We start from the raw sequence: 21,731 nt of genomic DNA, 5'->3' as shown, positions 1-21,731 counted from the left end.
TCCCCCATACTGAGAATGTATAATCTAACACTAGATTCCCCATACTGAGAATGTATAATCTAATACTAGACTACCCCATACTGAGAATATATAATCTAATACTAGACTCCCCATACTGAGAATATATAATATAATACTAGACTCCCCATACTAAGAATGTATATTCTATAATACTAGACTCCCCCATACTGAGAATATATAATCTAATACTAGACTCCCCATACTGATAATGTATAATCTAACACTAGACTCCCCATAATGTATAATCTAATACTAGACTCCCCCGTACTGAGAATGTATAATCTAATACAATACTCAAACATAATGAGAATGTATAATCTAATACGAGACTCCCCCATAATGAGAATGTATAATCTAATACGAGACTCACCCATACTGAGATTGTATAATCTAATACGAGACTCCCCCATAATGAGAATGTATAATCTAATACTAGACTCCCCCATACTGAGAATGTGTAATCTATAATACTAGACTCCCCCATACTGAGAATGTATAATCTAATACTAGACTCCCCCGTACTGAGAATGTATAATCTAATACTAGACTCCCCCATACTGAGAATGTATAATCTAATACTAGACTCCCCCGTACTGAGAATGTATAATCTAATACTAGACTCCCCATACTGAGAATGTATAATCTAATACTAGACTCCCCATACGTAGAATGTATAATCTATAATACTAGACTCCCCGTATTGAGAATGTATAATCTAATACTAGACTCCCCATAACGAGAATGTATAATCTAATACTAGACTCCCCATACTGAGAATGTATAATCTAATACTAGACTCCCCATACCGAGAATGTATAATTTAATACTAGACTCCCCATACTGAGAATGTATAATCTAATACTAGACTCCCCCATACTGAGAATGTATAATCTAATACGAGACTCCCCGTAATGAGAATGTATAATCTAATACTAGACTCCCCATACTGAGAATGTATAATCTAATACTAGACTCCCGCATACTGAGAATGTATAATCTAATACTAGACTCCCCATACTGAGAATGTATCATCTATAATACTAGACTCCCCGTACTGAGAATGTATAATCTAATACTAGACTCCCCCATACCGAGAATGTATAATCTAATACTAGACTCCCCCATACTGAGAATGTGTAATCTATAATACTAGACTCCCCCATACTGAGAATGTATAATCTATAATACTAGACTCCCCCGTACTGAGAATGTATAATCTAATACTAGACTCCCCCATACTGAGAATGTGTAATCTATAATACTAGACTCCCCCATAATGAGAATGGATAATCTAATACTAGACTCCCCCATACTGAGAATGTATAATCTAATACCAGACTCCCCCATACTGAGAATGTATAATCTAATACTAGACTCCCCCCATACTGAGAATGTGTAATCTATAATACTAGACTCCCCATACTGAGAATGTATAATCTAATACCAGACTCCCCCATACTGAGAATGTATAATCTAATACTAGACTCCCCCCATACTGAGAATGTGTAATCTATAATACTAGACTCCCCCATACTGAGAATGTATAATCTAATACTAGACTCCCCCGTACTGAGAATGTATAATCTAATACTAGACTCCCCCATACTGAGAATGTATAATCTAATACTAGACTCCCCCGTACTGAGAATGTATAATCTAATACTAGACTCCCCCATACTGAGAATGTATAATCTAATACTAGACTCCCCCATAATGAGAATGGATAATCTAATACTAGACTCCCCATACTGAGAATGTATAATCTAATACTAGACTCCCCATACCGAGAATGTATAATCTAATACTAGACTCCCCCATACTGAGAATGTATAATCTAATACTAGACTCCCCATACTGAGAATGTATAATCTAATACTATACTCCCCATACTGAGAATGTATAATCTAATACTAGACTCCCCCATACTGAGAATGTATAATCTAATACTAGACTCCCCCATACCGAGAATGTATAATCTAATACTAGACTCCCCCATACTGAGAATGTGTAATCTATAATACTAGACTCCCCCATACTGAGAATGTATAATCTATAATACTAGACTCCCCCGTACTGAGAATGTATAATCTAATACTAGACTCCCCCATACTGAGAATGTATAATCTAATACTAGACTCCCCCGTACTGAGAATGTATAATCTAATACTAGACTCCCCCATACTGAGAATGTATAATCTAATACTAGACTCCCCCGTACTGAGAATGTATAATCTAATACTAGACTCCCCCATACTGAGAATGTATAATCTAATACTAGACTCCCCCATAATGAGAATGGATAATCTAATACTAGACTCCCCCATACTGAGAATATATAATCTAATACTAGACTCCCCCATAATGAGAATGTATAATCTAATACGAGACTCCCCCATACTGAGAATGTATAATCTATAATACTAGACTCCCCCGAACTAAGAGTGTATAATCTATAATACGAGACTCCTCCATACTGATAATGTATAATCTAATACAATACTCAAACATACTGAGAATGTATAATCTAATACTAGACTCACCCAGACTGAGAATATATAATCTAATACTAGACTCCCCCATACTGAGAATGTATAATCTAATACTAGACTCCCCCATACTGAGAATATATAATCTAATACTAGACTCCCCCATACTGAGAATATATAATCTAATACTAGACTCCCCCATAATGAGAATGGATAATCTAATACTAGTCTCCCCCATACTGACAATGTATAATCTAATACCAGACTCCCCCAAAATGGATAATCTAATACTAGACTCCCCCATAATGAGAATGTATAATCTAATACTAGACTCCCCCATACTGAGAATGTATAATCTAATACCAGACTCCCCCATACTGAGAATGTATAATCTAATACTAGACTCCCCCAGACTGAGAATATATAATCTAATACTAGACTCCCCCATACTTAGAATGTATAATCTATAATACTAGACTCCCCCGTATTGAGAATGGATAATCTAATACTAGACTCCCCCATACTGAGAATGTATAATCTAATACTAGACTCCCCCCAAACTGAGAATGTATAATCTAATACTAGATTCCCCCACACTGAGAATGTATAATCTAATACTAGACTCCCCCATACTGAGAATGTGTAATCTATAATACTAGACTCCCCCATACTGAGAATGTATCATCTATAATACTAGACTCCCCCGTACTGAGAATGTATAATCTAATACTAGACTCCCCCATACCGAGAATGTATAATCTAATACTAGACTCCCCCATACTGAGAATGTGTTATCTATAATACTAGACCCCCCCCGTACTGAGAATGTATAATCTAATACTAGACTCCCCACATACTGAGAATGTATAATCTAATACTAGACTCCCCCGTACTGAGAATGTATAATCTAATACTAGACTCCCCCATAATGAGAATGTATAATCTAATACTAGACTCCCCCCATACTGAGAATGTATAATCTATAATACTAGACTCCCCCATACTGAGAATGTATAATCTAATACGAGACTCCCCCGTACTGAGAATGTATAATCTAATACTAGACTCCCCCATACTGAGAATGTATAATCTAATACTAGACTCCCCCATAATGAGAATGGATAATCTAATACTAGACTCCCCCATACTGAGAATATATAATCTAATACTAGACTCCCCCATAATGAGAATGTATAATCTAATACGAGACTCCCCCATACTGAGAATGTATAATCTATAATACTAGACTCCCCGAACTAAGAGTGTATAATCTATAATACGAGACTCCTCCATACTAATAATGTATAATCTAATACAATACTCAAACATACTGAGAATGTATAATCTAATAATAGACTCCCCCGTACTGAGAATGTATAATCTAATACTAGACTCCCCAAAATGGATAATCTAATACTAGACTCCCCATACTGAGAATATATCATCTAATACTAGACTCCCCCATACTGAGAATATATAATCTAATACTAGACTCCCCATACTGAGAATATATAATCTAATACTAGACTCCCCATACTGAGAATATATAATCTAATACTAGACTCCCCATAATGAGAATGGATAATCTAATACTAGTCTCCCCATACTGACAATGTATAATCTAATACTAGACTCCCCAAAATGGATAATCTAATACTAGACTCCCCATAATGAGAATGGATAATCTAATACTAGACTCCCCCATACTGAGAATGTATAATCTAATACTAGACTCCCCCATACTGAGAATATATAATCTAATACTAGACTCCCCCAGACTGAGAATATATAATCTAATACTAGACTCCCCCATAATGAGAATGGATAATCTAATACTAGACTCCCCCATACTGAGAATATATAATCTAATACTAGACTCCCCCATAATGAGAATGTATAATCTAATACGAGACTCCCCCATACTGAGAATGTATAATCTATATTACTAGACTCCCCCGAAATAAGAGTGTATAATCTATGATACGAGACTCCTCCATACTGATAATGTATAATCTAATAATAGACTCCCCCGTACTGAGAATGTATAATCGAATACTAGACTCCCCCAAAATGGATAATCTAATACTAGACTCCCCCATACTGAGAATATATAATCTAATACTAGACTCCCCCATACTGAGAATATATAATCTAATACTAGACTCCCCCATAATGAGAATGGATAATCTAATACTAGACTCCCCCATACTGACAATGTATAATCTAATACTAGACTCCCCCATACTGAGAATGTATAATCTAATACTAGACTCCCCCATACTGAGAATGTATAATCTAATACCAGACTCCCCCATACTGAGAATGTATAATCTAATACTAGACTCCCCCATACTGAGAATGTATAATCTAATACTAGACTCCCCATACTGAGAATATATAATCTAATACTAGACTCCCCATACTTAGAATGTATAATCTAATACTAGACTCCCCGTATTGAGAATGGATAATCTAATACTAGACTCCCCATACTGAGAATGTATAATCTAATACTAGACTCCCCAGACTGAGAATGTATAATCTAATACTAGATTCCCCACACTGAGAATGTATAATCTAATACTAGACTCCCCATACTGAGAATGTGTAATCTATAATACTAGACTCCCCATACTGAGAATGTATCATCTATAATACTAGACTCCCCGTACTGAGAATGTATAATCTAATACTAGACTCCCCATACCGAGAATGTATAATCTAATACTAGACTCCCCATACTGAGAATGTGTAATCTATAATACTAGACCCCCCGTACTGAGAATGTATAATCTAATACTAGACTCCCCACATACTGAGAATGTATAATCTAATACTAGACTCCCCCGTACTGAGAATGTATAATCTAATACTAGACTCCCCATAATGAGAATGTATAATCTAATACTAGACACCCCCATACTGAGAATGTGTAATCTATAATACTAGACTCCCCCATACTGAGAATGTATAATCTAATACGAGACTCCCCCGTACTGAGAATGTATAATCTAATACTAGACTCCCCCATACTGAGAATGTATAATCTAATACTAGACTCCCCCATAATGAGAATGGATAATCTAATACTAGACTCCCCCATACTGAGAATATATAATCTAATACTAGACTCCCCCATAATGAGAATGTATAATCTAATACGAGACTCCCCCATACTGAGAATGTATAATCTATAATACTAGACTCCCCCGAACTAAGAGTGTATAATCTATAATACGAGACTCCTCCATACTAATAATGTATAATCTAATACAATACTCAAACATACTGAGAATGTATAATCTAATAATAGACTCCCCCGTACTGAGAATGTATAATCTAATACTAGACTCCCCCAAAATGGATAATCTAATACTAGACTCCCCATACTGAGAATATATCATCTAATACTAGACTCCCCCATACTGAGAATATATAATCTAATACTAGACTCCCCCATACTGAGAATATATAATCTAATACTAGACTCCCCCATACTGAGAATATATAATCTAATACTAGACTCCCCCATAATGAGAATGGATAATCTAATACTAGTCTCCCCCATACTGACAATGTATAATCTAATACTAGACTCCCCCAAAATGGATAATCTAATACTAGACTCCCCCATAATGAGAATGTATAATCTAATACTAGACTCCCCCATACTGAGAATGTATAATCTAATACTAGACTCCCCCATACTGAGAATGTATAATCTAATACTAGACTCCCCCATACTGAGAATATATAATCTAATACTAGACTCCCCCAGACTGAGAATATATAATCTAATACTAGACTCCCCCATACTGAGAATGTATAATCTAATACTAGACTCCCCCATAATGAGAATGTATAATCTAATACGAGACTCCCCATACTGAGAATGTATAATCTATATTACTAGACTCCCCCGAAATAAGAGTGTATAATCTATGATACGAGACTCCTCCATACTGATAATGTATAATCTAATAATAGACTCCCCATACTGAGAATGTATAATCGAATACTAGACTCCCCAAAATGGATAATCTAATACTAGACTCCCCATACTGAGAATATATAATCTAATACTAGACTCCCCATACTGAGAATATATAATCTAATACTAGACTCCCCCATAATGAGAATGGATAATCTAATACTAGACTCCCCATACTGACAATGTATAATCTAATACTAGACTCCCCCAGACTGAGAATATATAATCTAATACTAGACTCCCCCATACTTAGAATGTATAATCTATAATACTAGACTCCCCCGTATTGAGAATGGATAATCTAATACTAGACTCCCCCATACTGAGAATGTATAATCTAATACTAGACTCCCCCAGACTGAGAATATATAATCTAATACTAGACTCCCCCATACTTAGAATGTATAATCTATAATACTAGACTCCCCCGTATTGAGAATGGATAATCTAATACTAGACTCCCCCATAATGAGAATGTATAATCTAATACTAGACTCCCCAGACTGAGAATGTATAATCTAATACTAGATTCCCCACACTGAGAATGTATAATCTAATACTAGACTCCCCATACTGAGAATGTGTAATCTATAATACTAGACTCCCCCATACTGAGAATGTATCATCTATAATACTAGACTCCCCGTACTGAGAATGTATAATCTAATACTAGACTCCCCATACCGAGAATGTATAATCTAATACTAGACTCCCCATACTGAGAATGTGTAATCTATAATACTAGACCCCCCGTACTGAGAATGTATAATCTAATACTAGACTCCCCACATACTGAGAATGTATAATCTAATACTAGACTCCCCGTACTGAGAATGTATAATCTAATACTAGACTCCCCCATAATGAGAATGTATAATCTAATACTAGACTCCCCCCATACTGAGAATGTGTAATCTATAATACTAGACTCCCCCATACTGAGAATGTATAATCTAATACGAGACTCCCCATACTGAGAATGTATAATCTAATACTAGACTCCCCCATACTGAGAATGTATAATCTAATACTAGACTCCCCCATAATGAGAATGGATAATCTAATACTAGACTCCCCCATACTGAGAATATATAATCTAATACTAGACTCCCCCATAATGAGAATGTATAATCTAATACGAGACTCCCCCATACTGAGAATGTATAATCTATAATACTAGACTCCCCCGAACTAAGAGTGTATAATCTATAATACGAGACTCCTCCATACTAATAATGTATAATCTAATACAATACTCAAACATACTGAGAATGTATAATCTAATAATAGACTCCCCCGTACTGAGAATGTATAATCTAATACTAGACTCCCCCAAAATGGATAATCTAATACTAGACTCCCCCATACTGAGAATATATCATCTAATACTAGACTCCCCCATACTGAGAATATATAATCTAATACTAGACTCCCCCATACTGAGAATATATAATCTAATACTAGACTCCCCCATACTGAGAATATATAATCTAATACTAGACTCCCCCATAATGAGAATGGATAATCTAATACTAGTCTCCCCCATACTGACAATGTATAATCTAATACTAGACTCCCCCAAAATGGATAATCTAATACTAGACTCCCCCATAATGAGAATGTATAATCTAATACTAGACTCCCCCATACTGACAATGTATAATCTAATACTAGACTACCCCATACTGAGAATATATAATCTAATACTAGACTCCCCATACTGAGAATATATAATCTAATACTAGACTCCCCACACTGAGAATGTATAATCTAATACTAGACTCCCCATACTGAGAATATATAATCTAATACTAGACTCCCCATAATGAGAATGTATAATCTAATACGAGACTCCCCATACTGAGAATGTATAATCTATATTACTAGACTCCCCGAAATAAGAGTGTATAATCTATGATACGAGACTCCTCCATACTGATAATGTATAATCTAATAATAGACTCCCCATACTGAGAATGTATAATCGAATACTAGACTCCCCAAAATGGATAATCTAATACTAGACTCCCCCATACTGAGAATATATAATCTAATACTAGACTCCCCCATACTGAGAATATATAATCTAATACTAGACTCCCCATAATGAGAATGGATAATCTAATACTAGACTCCCCATACATACTGACAATGTATAATCTAATACTAGACTACCCCATACTGAGAATATATAATCTAATACTAGACTCCCCATACTTAGAATGTATAATCTATAATACTAGACTCCCCCGTATTGAGAATGTATAATCTAATACTAGACTCCCCATAATGAGAATGGAAAATCTAATACTAGACTCCCCCATACTGAGAATATATAATCTAATACTAGACTCCCCATAATGAGAATGTATAATCTAATACGAGACTCCCCATACTGAGAATGTATAATCTATATTACTAGACTCCCCGAAATAAGAGTGTATAATCTATGATACGAGACTCCTCCATACTGATAATGTATAATCTAATAATAGACTCCCCATACTGAGAATGTATAATCGAATACTAGACTCCCCAAAATGGATAATCTAATACTAGACTCCCCATACTGAGAATATATAATCTAATACTAGACTCCCCATACTGAGAATATATAATCTAATACTAGACTCCCCCATACTGAGAATATATAATCTAATACTAGACTCCCCATAATGAGAATGTATAATCTAATACTAGACTCCCCCCATACTGAGAATGTATAATCTAATACTAGACTCCCCCATACTGAGAATGTATAATCTAATACTAGACTACCCCATACTGAGAATATATAATCTAATACTAGACTCCCCCATACTGAGAATGTATAATCTAATACTAGACTCCCCCATACTGACAATGTATAATCTAATACTAGACTCCCCCAAAATGGATAATCTAATACTAGACTCCCCCATACTGATAATGTATGATCTAATACTAGACTCCCCCATACTGATAATGTATAATCTAATACAATACTCAAACATACTGAGAATGTATAATCTAAAGTGTTTCCCTCCAGTTGTTCATTTTCCTACTGCCCCGATCTGATTATCAGCTGTTGCCAAACACACGTGAAAAGCGGATTATCTTCCTCAATAGCATGCAGTGAATTTGTACTAGATGAAAATCAGAAGTGAGTATGACATCCTGGCATTTGAGCATACTCGAGTGCCACATACAGTGAGGGAAAAAAGTATTTGATCCCCTGCTGATTTTGTACATTTGCCCACTGACAAAGAAATGATCAGTCTATAATTTTAACGGTAGGTTTATTTGAACAGTGAGACAAAAAAATCCATGAAAAAGCATGTCAAAAATGTTATAAATGTATTAGAATTTTAATGAGGGAAATAAGTATTTGACCCCTCTGCAAAACATGACTTAGTACTTGGTGGCAAAACCCTTGTTGGCAATCACAGAGGTCAGACGTTTCTTGTAGTTGGCCACCAGGTTTGCACACATCACGTTTGGCAACTCGAACCTTCAGCTCCCTCCACAGATTTTCTATGGGATTAAGGTCTGTAGACTGGCTAGGCCATTCCGGGACCTTAATGTGCATCTCCTTGAGCCACTCCTTTGTTGCCTTGGCCGTGTGTTTTGGGTCATTGTCATGCTGGAAAACCCATCCACGACCCATTTTCAATGCCCTGGCTGAGGGAAGGAGGTTCTCACCAAAGATTTGACGGTACATGGCCCCGTCCATCGTCCCTTTGATGCGGTGAAGTTGTCCTGTCCCCTTAGCAGAAAAACACCCCCAAAGCATAATGTTTCCACCGCCATGTTTGACAGTGGGGATGGTGTTCTTGGGGCAGCATTCCTCCTCCTCCAAACACGGCGAGTTGAGTTGATGCCAAAGATCTCCATTTTGGTCTCATCTGACCACAACACTTTCACCCAGTTATCCTCTGAATCAATCATATGATCATTGGCAAACTTCAGACAGGCATGTATATGTGCTTTCTTGAGCAGGGGGACCTTGCGGGCGCTGCAGGATTTCAGTCCTTCACGGCGTAGTGTGTTACCAATTGTTTTCTTGGTGACTATGGTCCCAGCTGCCTTGAGATCATTGACAAGATCCTCCCGTGTCGTTCTGGACTGATTCCTCACCGTTGTCATGGTCATTGCAACTCCACGAGGTGAGATCTTGCATGGAGTCCCAGGCTGAGGGAGATTGACAGTTGACAGACAGTTGACAGATTGACACTCCCTTTAAGAGTGTGCTCTAATCTCAGCTCGTTACCTGTATAAAAGACACCTGGGAGACAGAAATCTTTCTGATTGAGAGGGGATCAAATACTTATTTCCCTCGTTAAAATGCAAATCAATTTATAACATTTTTGACATGCGTTTTTCTGGATTTTTTTGTTGTTATTCTGTCTCTCACTGTTCAAATAAACCTACCATTAAAATTATAGTCTGATAATTTCTTTGTCAGTGGGCAAACGTACAAAATCAGCAGGGGATCAAATACTTTTTTCCCTCACTGCCTACCATTTAGACTGCAAGTACGGCTATTCGGATACGGCCTCAGTCTCTTCCTCTCTCAATCGTCTTTCTGTCTCACTGTGTATCTCTCAAACACCTTTCTCCATCTCTCTCTCTCCCTCTGTCTCTCCCTCTCTCTCGACTCAGACCTGCTTCACAATCCTGCATCCACAAAGCTGTCTCATGTTAACTGTATCTCTTCAGAGAGCCCATATCCCAGAGTACACCCTGTCAGTGGTGTTCTGTTCCCACTTCCCAGCCTTGTGGTCGAATCACGTTACTCCGCGTGCCGAGCGGTCACGGTCTCGCTGCGGTCTCTGTGTGCCAGCGTCTAACGTTTCCACCCTGCCGGAGATTGCCCGGCCCCGTTCCCTTGCTAGCCACAGTTATCTACACTGACAGGCCCTCTTTCTGTCTCTCTCTCTGTCTCTATTCCTCTCGCTCTCTACTGTCTCTAACCCTACCTTTCTCTCTACTGTCTCTAACCCTACCTTTCTCTCTACTGTCTCTAACTCTACCTTTCTCTTTCTACTGTCTCTAACCCTACCTTTCTCTCTCTACTGTCTCTAACCCTACCTTTCTCTCTCTACTGTCTCTAACCCTACCTTTCTCTCTCTACTGTCTCTAACCCTACCTTTCTCTCTCTACTGTCTCTAACCCTACCTTTCTCTCTCTACTGTCTCTAACCCTACCTTTCTCTCTCTACTGTCTCTAACCCTACCTGTCTCTCTCTACTGTCTCTAACCCTACCTTTCTCTCTCTTGCACAAATTGGATGATTGGGATGTCTACATAAGAGATTACACCACTGACAGGGAACGCAGCTGTGGACACAGTGTGTGCTCTCACACACAGAAACTGAATAAACACTGTGTGTGCTCTCACACACAGAAACTGAATAAACACTGTGTGTGCTCTCACACACAGAAACTGAATAAACACTGTGTGTGCTCTCACACACAGAAACTGAATAAACACTGTGTGTGCTCTCACACACAGAAACTGAATAAACACTGTGTGTGCTCTCACACACAGGAACTGAATAAACACACGGTGTGAGCTCTCATACACACAGAAACTGAATAAACACACAATGTGTGCTCTCATACACACAGAAACTGAATAAACACACAACGGCTCATATAAACACACACACGCACACACACACACACAAAGTAATGAAGCACACAGTGGCATGTACTCATGGATTCCAATGAAAGCCTGGCTTACCTACCCCCCACCCCCCCTCAGTGTATTTTGTTTTAAAAAATTAAAACATTGTGTACACACCATTTATCTGATGCGTCTGGTCCAAAAGGGTATGACATTGTTGCCGTCAGTAGCATTCAATGCAAGAGAAGCCAGCATAGCATTGATGAATAAAAATAATAAAATAATAGCCAATCAGCATTCAGCTCAACTGTGAATGATCCTGGCGAACCAAAATAAAGTATCAAGGGAATCCAGTTTGGATTTGTCTTCACAACCTATCACATCAAAAGCCAAATGTCGTGGTGACAGAAATTCATGTAATTGTTGCATCTCGTTGTGTTGTCTTCCAAAGGCTAGCGAGCTAACTAAAACTATCTATTTCCTAAATTAGCCATAGAGGAATAGGGATTTGGACTTGTGGTTTTACTTAATTCTTCGTACTGGCCAATGATTATAATGGCGAATCTGATCCAATCATTAATTTATACATTATGTCCCTGGCCTGATGGAAGTAGGCTAATGTTAACTATCTGGCTAATTGTTGCCCATGAAAGGAAGTTAGTCTAGAGAGCAAGCATTTTAGCCAGGTAGCCTATGATAACAACAACTAAAAGCGTGTACTGTATGACAGAGTGAGACCATTTCGGCAACATGCAAGAGAGATGTAGGGTGAGTCAATATATTTTTTTCTTCTTGCAAGCACACACACACACACACAGATAAGTTAGTACCATGGACAGTATGATATTTAGCGTACATTGAATGGACTAAATTGTTTTGTGAATCTTTTAGTTGTCACTGTATTAGACTCGGCAGAGGTGATTTGATGATGTTAAAATGTTGTAGTTAAAATGATGCTGGAATAGTGGAGGCAGCTCCTGTTTTCTTTGGGACTTGCGGTAACACTCTGTGGTTCTAAATCGATAGTTGTTTAATAGTCTGAAAATGTCAGAAACATTACCTTGCTTGACCACGCTGTAGGTCATGTAACTGTTTGTAACGTGCAGTATGCTTTGTGGACTCCACCAGACAGAGGTTGCTGTAGGTCATGTAACTGTAATGTGCAGTATGCTTTGTGGACTCCACCAGACAGAGGTTGCTGTAGGTCATGTAACTGTAACGTGCAGTATGCTTTGTGGACTCCACCAGACAGAGGTTGCTGTAGGTCATGTAACTGTAACATGCAGTATGCTTTGTGGACTCCACCAGACAGAGGTTGCTGTAGGTCATGTAACTGTAACATGCAGTATGCTTTGTGGACTCCACCAGACAGAGGTTGCTGTAGGTCATGTAACTGTAACGTGCAGTATGCTTTGTGGACTCCACCAGACAGAGGTTGCTGTAGGTCATGTAACTGTAACATGCAGTATGCTTTGTGGACTCCACCAGACAGAGGATGCTGTAGGTCATGTAACTGTAACATGCAGTATGCTTTGTGGACTCCACCAGACAGAGGTTGCTGTAGGTCATGTAACTGTATCATGCAGTATGCTTTGTGGACTCCACCAGACAGAGGTTGCTGTAGGTCATGTAACTGTATCATGCAGTATGCTTTGTGGACTCCACCAGACAGAGGTTGCTGTAGGTCATGTAACTGTATCATGCAGTATGCTTTGTGGACTCCACCAGACAGAGGTTGCTGTAGGTCATGTAACTGTATCATGCAGTATGCTTTGTGGACTCCACCAGACAGAGGTTGCTGTAGGTCATGTAACTGTATCATGCAGTATGCTTTGTGGACTCCACCAGACAGAGGTTGGTTGCTCTCTGGTTTTGTGATGAAACAAAGGTGTGGTTGATTTATTCTGCCACTGTGTCTTCTTATTGTTTCTGCATTAGGCCTATATATCACGATGTCAAGGCATATGAACTAACAGGTGATAGCGCAAACAACGCAATTATCACAACGCATAGGTTGCAATATGGAGAGAAAAACAATAGTGGCTTGGTTTTCCCAGTGATTGTACCCACGCAGCGCTACTGGAAACATAGTGATTATGCACCAACACATTCATAACACTTCACCAATGTGTCTTTGAAGATATTTACCGAAAACAGTGGAATATATGTACCTATAAAGGTCACGTACCGTGGCTGGACTTGGACTGGTGGACAGGGGTGTAGTGGTTCTTGGAGGAGGTTTGTTGAGGAGTGTTGTCTTTGGGAGAGCCGTTCATGGCTGAAAAGTTCTCACAGTCATATTGCGATATGGGAATGGGCCCCTGTTGCCTCAGGATGTCTGCAAGGGCCCTGTGGACACAGAGAAGAAAATGGCAGGTTCTGATCAAAAAAAAAGTTTGTGCACCAAAAGTCACTGATACGTCTATTTAGATCACTTCTCCAAGCATTTACGTTTCCAAGGTGAGTGAGAGTTCATTTTTTTCTTGGCACTGAATGGTTATAGAGGACCATTATAAACCCCCCTGAGGTATAAGGGCCCGGATATGGGTTTCTACTGTGCTAACATATAAGTAGGTCATAATAAGGATAATTTAGATATTTGATTTGGAATTTTAGGAACCCTGTATAGTATAATTTGTTTTTGAAAATAAAAATATTTGATGAAATATTGAATTTGGTGTTACTGCTATTACCCCATAGAAACACATTGAATAACATACAGTGGGGCAAAAAAGTATTTAGTCAACCACCAATTGTGCAAGTTCTCCCACTTAAAAAGATGAGAGGCCTGTAATTTTCATCATAGGTACACTTCAACTATGACAGAGAAAATTAGAAAAAGAAATCCAGAAAATCACATTGTAGGATTTTTAATTAATTTATTTGCAAATTATGGTGGAAAATAAGTATTTGGTCAATAACAAAAGTTTATCTCAATACTTATATGTTATATACCCTTTGTTGGCAATAACAGAGGTCAAACATTTTCTGTAAGTCTTCACAAGGTGTTCACACACTGTTGCTGGTATTTTGGCCCATTCCTCCATGCAGATCTCCTCTAGAGCAGTGATGTTTTGGGGCTGTTGCTGGGCAACACGGACTTTCAACTCCCTCCAAAGATTTTCTATGGGGTTGAGATCTGGAGACTGGCTAGAACACTCCAGGACCTTGAAATGCTTCATACGGAGCCACTCCTTCGTTGCCTGGGCGATATGTTTGGGATCATTGACATGCTGAAAGACCCAGCCACGTTCCATCTTCAATGCCCTTGCTGATGGAAGGAGGTTTTCACTCAAAATCTCACGATACATGGCCCCATTCATTCTTTCCTTTACACGGATCAGTCGTCCTGGTCCCTTAGCAGAAAAACAGCCCCAAAGCATGATGTTTCCACCCCCATGCTTCACAGTAGGTATGTGTTCTTTGGATGCAACTCAGCATTCTTTGTCCTCCAAAAACAACGAGTTGAGTTTTTACCAAAACGTTCTATTTTGGTTTCATCTGACCATATGACATTCTCCCAATCTTCTTCTGGATCATCCAAATGCTCTCTAGCAAACGTCAGACGGGCCTGGACATGTACTGGATTAAGCAGGGGGACACGTCTGGCACTGCAGGATTTGAGTCCTTGGCGGCGTAGTGTGTCACTGATGGTAGGCTTTGTTACTTTGGTCCCAGCTCTCTGCAGGTCATTCACTAGGTCCCCCCATGTGGTTCTGGGATTTTTGCTCACCGTTCTTGTGAGCATTTTGACCCCACGGGGTGAGATCTTGCGTGGAGCCCCAGATCGAGGGAGATTATCAGTGGTCTTGTATGTCTTCCATGTCCTAATAATTGCTCCCACAGTTGATTTATTCAAACCAAGCTGCTTACCTATTGCAGATTCAGTCTTCCCAGCCTGGTGCAGGTCTACAATTTTTGTTTCTGGTGTCCTTTGACAGCTCTTTGGTCTTGGCCATAGTGAAGTTTGGAGTGTGACTGTTTGAGGTTGTGGACAGGTGTCTTTTATACTGATAACAAGTTCAAACAGGTGCCATTAATACAGGTAACGAGTGGAGGACAGAGGAGCCTCTTAAAGAGGTCTGTGAGAGCCAGAAATCTCGCTTGTTTGTAGGTGACCAAATACTTATTTTCCACCATAATTTGCAAATAAATTCATGAAAAATCCTACACTGTGATTTTCTGGATTTTTTTTCTCATTTTGTCTGTCATAGTTGAAGTGTACCTATGATGAAAATGACAGGCCTCTCTCATCTTTTTAAGTGGGAGAACTTGCACAATTGGTGGCTGACTAAATACTTTTTTGCCCCACTGTATTCATATATGGCAAAACAGACCAAAAAATAAATCAAAAGGAGGTACGTTTTGAAGTGTCTGTCTTATATCTGAAATATATCTGAAAGATATAAGCTAATTATTTTATATTTATTTTACCCATATTTAACCCCTTTTTTGGCACTACATTTTCGGCATGTCTCCTGGTCTGACAAATCCCACTGTAGCTCTGCCAACTTTCACCGCAGATGCAGAAGACCGGCATTGTCAGATGCTGTGGATTGAGGATCCAAGCCCAAGATAGATACCTCTCACTTAAACAGACAGATTCTATGGAGTTTTGTATTATGCTAATTAGATGTCCGCGGGGGTGTGGACATCCACTCTACTAACAAAACAGTGAAGGTAACAAATATACTAACAACAGAAAGAGAAGCATAGTTGTGTTTATGAGAAGCCGTTATAATTGGGTTGAATTGGAGTGTTTTTCAGGCCGACACCAGGTGCATACGGAGGTATGGCACCCCTCGAGGGTGAGAAGGAGAGGGGAGAGAGGGAACAGAAAAACTCAACAGCATCATGACAGAAAATAACACAAATAGTTTTTTTTTTTCTGGCTGAGCTTTTTGAAGAGGAGGAAATCAAATTATGTTTGCATTGCTGCGATTGCTCAAAGCCTTGTGCGTGACAAATATATGTACAGCGTAACCTTTCCTGTTCTATAAATACTGTCCCTGTTTTCATTTATTTCACATCTGAGTTTTGCAGTTATGTATTTATCATTGGATTTGCTGTGGCGCAGACGTGTCAGGCAACTCCAATGACACTTTAACCTTAATGTTATACAACAGGAGGCTGCTGAGGGGAGAACGGCTCATGACAATGGAGTGAATGGAATGGTATTAAACACATGGAAACCATGTGTTTGGTGTGTTTGTTACCATTCCGTTGATATCGTTCCACCGAACGCCTGTGCGTGACACATTTTTGACACGTCTCTAGATTACTCCAGTGTTGCGCCACGCATGTGTAAAAAGACCATGCTTCATAGCGGGAGACTACAATGTGTATCAGCGGTTACTCATTGATGTGTGCTCTCCAGCAGCATGTGTTGTCCACTAGTCTGTGGTTAAACGTAAGGTTGCAAAGCCCCAGGAGGGAGCCGGGAAGCAGCTGAGAAAACACATAACTGCAGACCGCCACTCCAACATAGCCTTGTTTAACCCATGTCAGTTCACCACTGCAGTCTGAGAATGCACACCACCACCACCACCACCACCACCACCACAGAGAACGTGTTGGTGTGATAGCTGCTATGGGACTCGAGTTAGCTCAGGGTGAGAGGGGTTGGATCAGAGGTTTTATTTTCTCATTTATGGTCTATGGCAATAGGGTTTGTTTTGACTTAGCAAAGGCCTTGTCATTTTCTGAGTATTTTACGAGGGGAGTGTGTATAGACGTTGTTGTGCGTCTGGATTTATCTGTTTGCATTTGAAGGGATGATGCACTGTCAGTGCTCTCCATAGTATTACACACGGCTTGATGTTATGATGCAGAAACTAGATTTGTCTCAACACCTGCAGTGAAACAACCAACAACAACAAAAATACATCAAATATACATCAATAGGATCAGTCCTTCACCACACAACTGACATGCAAGCTTTCCCAAATCATGTAAATATTTCCCTTTGAACACCTCTGCAATTACTTTGGTCTTTCATGTGAACAAAAACAAAAAAAGGTTCCTCAAGGGTTCTTTGGGAAGCCGAATGGTTCTATGTGGAACCATAATGACTCAAAGAACCATTTGAGCCCTTCAATGGTTCCTTACAGTTCACAAAATTATTCTTTGCTCTTTTAGTGATAATTAAAATGTAGGGGAGGAGGCTCATTATAATATTTTGGGGTGTGGTTTAGGCATAGCTTTTTTTTGTGCAACCGTGAGTGAGAGTCTCATTCCAGTTTATCTAATGAGTTGTGTTATTTATGACTTTATATAGCGACAATGTTTTGCATCAATTGAGAATGGTTGATTAAATCACTCTGTAATTATTTTCTCAGGGACCCCAAGCTGTTCAAGAGGTTGCTCACTTAAGTTGCTAATTAACACAGTAACACCTATGGAAGTCTAACAGTATAATATGGCTGAACAAAACAAATAACCATGTATGTTTCCACGAAATGATCTACAAAGAACATTTCAGATTGAGAACCATTCTTCCATGATGGTTCTATAAAGAACCATAAAAAAGCATTGTATATGTAACCATAGCAGAACCCTTTTTTGGTGCTATATAGAACTAATGGTTCTTCATAAAACCATAGGAAAGTGTTCTTTATAGCACCATACAAGTTCCATTTAGAACCTTGGAGCAGGGTTCGTTATAGCACCATACAAGTTCCATTTAGAACCTTGGAGCAGGGTTCTTTATAGCACCATACAAGTTCCATTTAGAACCTTGGAGCAGGGTTCTTTATAGCACCAAATGGCATGCATTTGTTTTTATTATATTTAATTGTATATACGGAATTGAGAGTAAATGCCAGAATGCCATCTGGTACACTAGGCTAATTTGCACACACACATGCTGGTTCTAAATAGTACAGATAGGGGTTCTTTGGTTTGTAACGATATACATCATTTATTGTGTGTGTAAACTAGCCTAGTGTACCAGATTTAATAGCATTCTGGTAGTGGGTGATAAAATGATTTGTATAAAGCAGGACATAGCTCAACCTGGTTAAAAGTCAAGTGTTTTTTCATATAGAAACATCTTTATCTGTAGCCTACTGTACCAGGAAGACACAGGTGACCACCTCACAGTACATTATGTCAAATGGAGGTCAAATATGTATTCAATCTCACGTGACCATGTTCCAATTAACTCTGACCTCTGACCCATAATTGTCATAACAATTATTTTCAAGGTGCGACTAGTCTTCTTAGTTCAAGGGTCAGACCTTTTAGTATAAGGGTTTAGACTGCTGGGGGTTGTGGATAAGACCCATATGAACTATATTACATGTCAGGTTAATTATCACACTCAGATTATCCATAAAATATTTTATACTGCATGCGAACATGACTTCAATACAGAATGATATGGTCAACCACATTGACATTTTTCTCTCAAGACATAAAAGACCAGATCATGTTTCATCATGTTTCATATAAAACGGGGCTTTGCACCCAAGCAGACATGTATATTCATTCGTTCGTTCATTCATTCATTCATTCATTTATTAAGTCATTCATTCTGACTTACCTATGGATATTCATTTCCTGAGGAGGCTCTGTGGCTTTGTCATAGGCAACTTTAGCCGAAACTCCCACCACTAAAATAAAAGCTATGATCCCACAGGTGATGTACACCGCAGTGTTCGTCTGGTCCATACTCGGGTCAAAAGGCTGTCCCGTCGAGGCTGGCGACGGGGGGGGCGTTTTCACCCAGTCCGGCTTGTTGTAGTTTTTACAGCTTGACTGATCCACTCGTTTTTCTTTTTCCTGGCAGCAGAACCGCAGGAAGCAGGACCCGCAGCAGTAGCGGTGAACCGTGTTGTTACACGCAAACTCTCTATCAAATTGTCCGCTCACATCGTAGTAACCCGTGCACGTATCGTAGTCCTTGGTCGTATTCTTCTGAGGCGCAGCGGTGGGGATCACCGCGGTGATGTTGGTGTCTTTCGCCTTGGGAGTCCGCTTGGTCACGGGTTTCATCTTCTTGCCTCCTGTCCCGGCGCAGAGAACGCTCAGGGGATCCAGGTATATGAGGAGCAGCAAAATGTGCCTTATCCCCATGGTGTGTCTAACCTGTCAATTCACTTCCGACGCGACGCTTGTGATCTTCTCTGACTTGGTAGTGAAGTGAATGTGATAGGGCTCTCAGGCTCTCAGGCTCTCAGTCCAACAAGGCTGTTACAACCCTCGTCACCTGCCACTCGCGTTGGTCCTCCCACGATCGATACTGTTACCATACTGGCTAGAAGAATGAATAGCATCAGTATGGAAGACTCAATTAGTTAAGTATATCATTAATAGCAGCGCTTCTGAAACCCATTGCGCTCTGGTAGGACAGCCGAGTGCAGTGGACTGTGTGCTTTCCACCGGGTTAGAGATGCTGATAACGGCCGCGTGTCGCTGTCTAAGGTACTGATTTATGTGGGGCGCCTTGAGTCGAGTCGTCTTTACATGGCAGGGCTTGTGTTCACATTTTCTTGTTGTGGTGAAAGTTGCGCTATAGAGGAAACAAACAAAACGCTTCATGAGCCATTATCCACACGTCAAGGGGAGTGCGTTAAGTCTAATCAAAGCAAACAATTTATCCACGCGATGGAAACCACAATCATTTATTCTGAACGGCGGTATTTTTGTCACATCCTTTTCGTGAAATGTTTGACATTCAGGGATTCTGGGCTTGTCATAACGGCTGCATGCAGTCAAGACGCGCTTGTTTAAACCCTTTCGATGTACAGACATTCCATTGCAACTGGAACTTTCCAAATGCATTAAAGTTTTAGAATACAATTCGACTAGAGTACAACGAATACATTCAAAACGGTTTTAATTGCAGCCAAATATGTGTTTTCACTCAGTAAAATATCGCCGAAGAATAACCAATTTCAATATATTATACTTACTTAAAAGTTATTAATTGTATATTACATAAAAAGCACAACACAACGCAATGTGATTAATTTATCTCTATGTTAATGCGAGGCACACGCAATAGTTCAAAGATAGAAAACGTATGGTGATGAAACCTACCCTGGTCAAGATTCCCGTTGACTTGTTCTCTGTCTGGCGCGAGGAGAGTGATTGGACTATGAAAGCTCAGCTCGAGAACCCTCTTCTCTCCTTCCTCCCTCATCTCCCTCCCTCATCTACCTCGCGCTTTCTTACGTCAAATCAATCAAATCCAAATGTCTTCGTCACATGCTTCGTAAACAACAGGTGTAGACTAACAGGGAAATGCTTAGTGACGGACCCTTTCCAACAATGCATACATAAATCAAATAGATACATCATAGAAAAGTAATAACGCCTAATAATGAAAGTAATAATAAATAAACAATGAGATATGATAACTTGACTATAAACACAGGGTACCAGTACCAAGGCGATGTGCAGGGGTACGAGGTAATAACATGGCTATATACACAGGGTACCAGTACCAAATCGAGGTGCAGGGCTACGAGGTAATTGAGGTAGATATGTACATATTTATAGGTGTATTTAATTTTGGATCCCCAGTAGCTGCTGCCAAAGCAGCAGCTACTCTTCCTGGGCTACAGCAACATTAATTAAGGCAGTTATATACAATTTAAAATATTACATTTCATAACACTTTTC

General features: G+C 39.2%; 1 protein-coding gene across 2 annotated transcripts in view; it reads right to left on the bottom strand.

Moving 5' to 3' along the window:
- Positions 1-21,267, bottom strand: part of LOC118369403 (protein shisa-6-like) — a 154,068-nt gene extending 132,801 nt beyond the window's left edge. For both annotated transcript variants that reach the window (XM_052493383.1, XM_035753783.2), the window contains exons 1-3: positions 21,147-21,267; positions 19,648-20,616; positions 14,293-14,453 (exon numbers count right to left, since the gene is read on the bottom strand). In XM_052493383.1, the coding sequence (XP_052349343.1) occupies positions 14,293-14,453; positions 19,648-20,180 (694 nt within the window). In that variant the 5' untranslated portion in view covers positions 20,181-20,616; positions 21,147-21,267. The remainder of the gene's footprint in view (positions 1-14,292; positions 14,454-19,647; positions 20,617-21,146) is intronic.
- Between the last annotated feature and the right edge of the window lie 464 nt (positions 21,268-21,731).

The sequence above is a fragment of the Oncorhynchus keta genome, chromosome 3 (assembly GCF_023373465.1).
Source record: "Oncorhynchus keta strain PuntledgeMale-10-30-2019 chromosome 3, Oket_V2, whole genome shotgun sequence".
NCBI lineage: Eukaryota > Metazoa > Chordata > Actinopteri > Salmoniformes > Salmonidae > Oncorhynchus > Oncorhynchus keta.
Note: the sequence above shows the minus strand (reverse complement) of the source record. Positions and strands in the feature narration are given on the sequence as shown.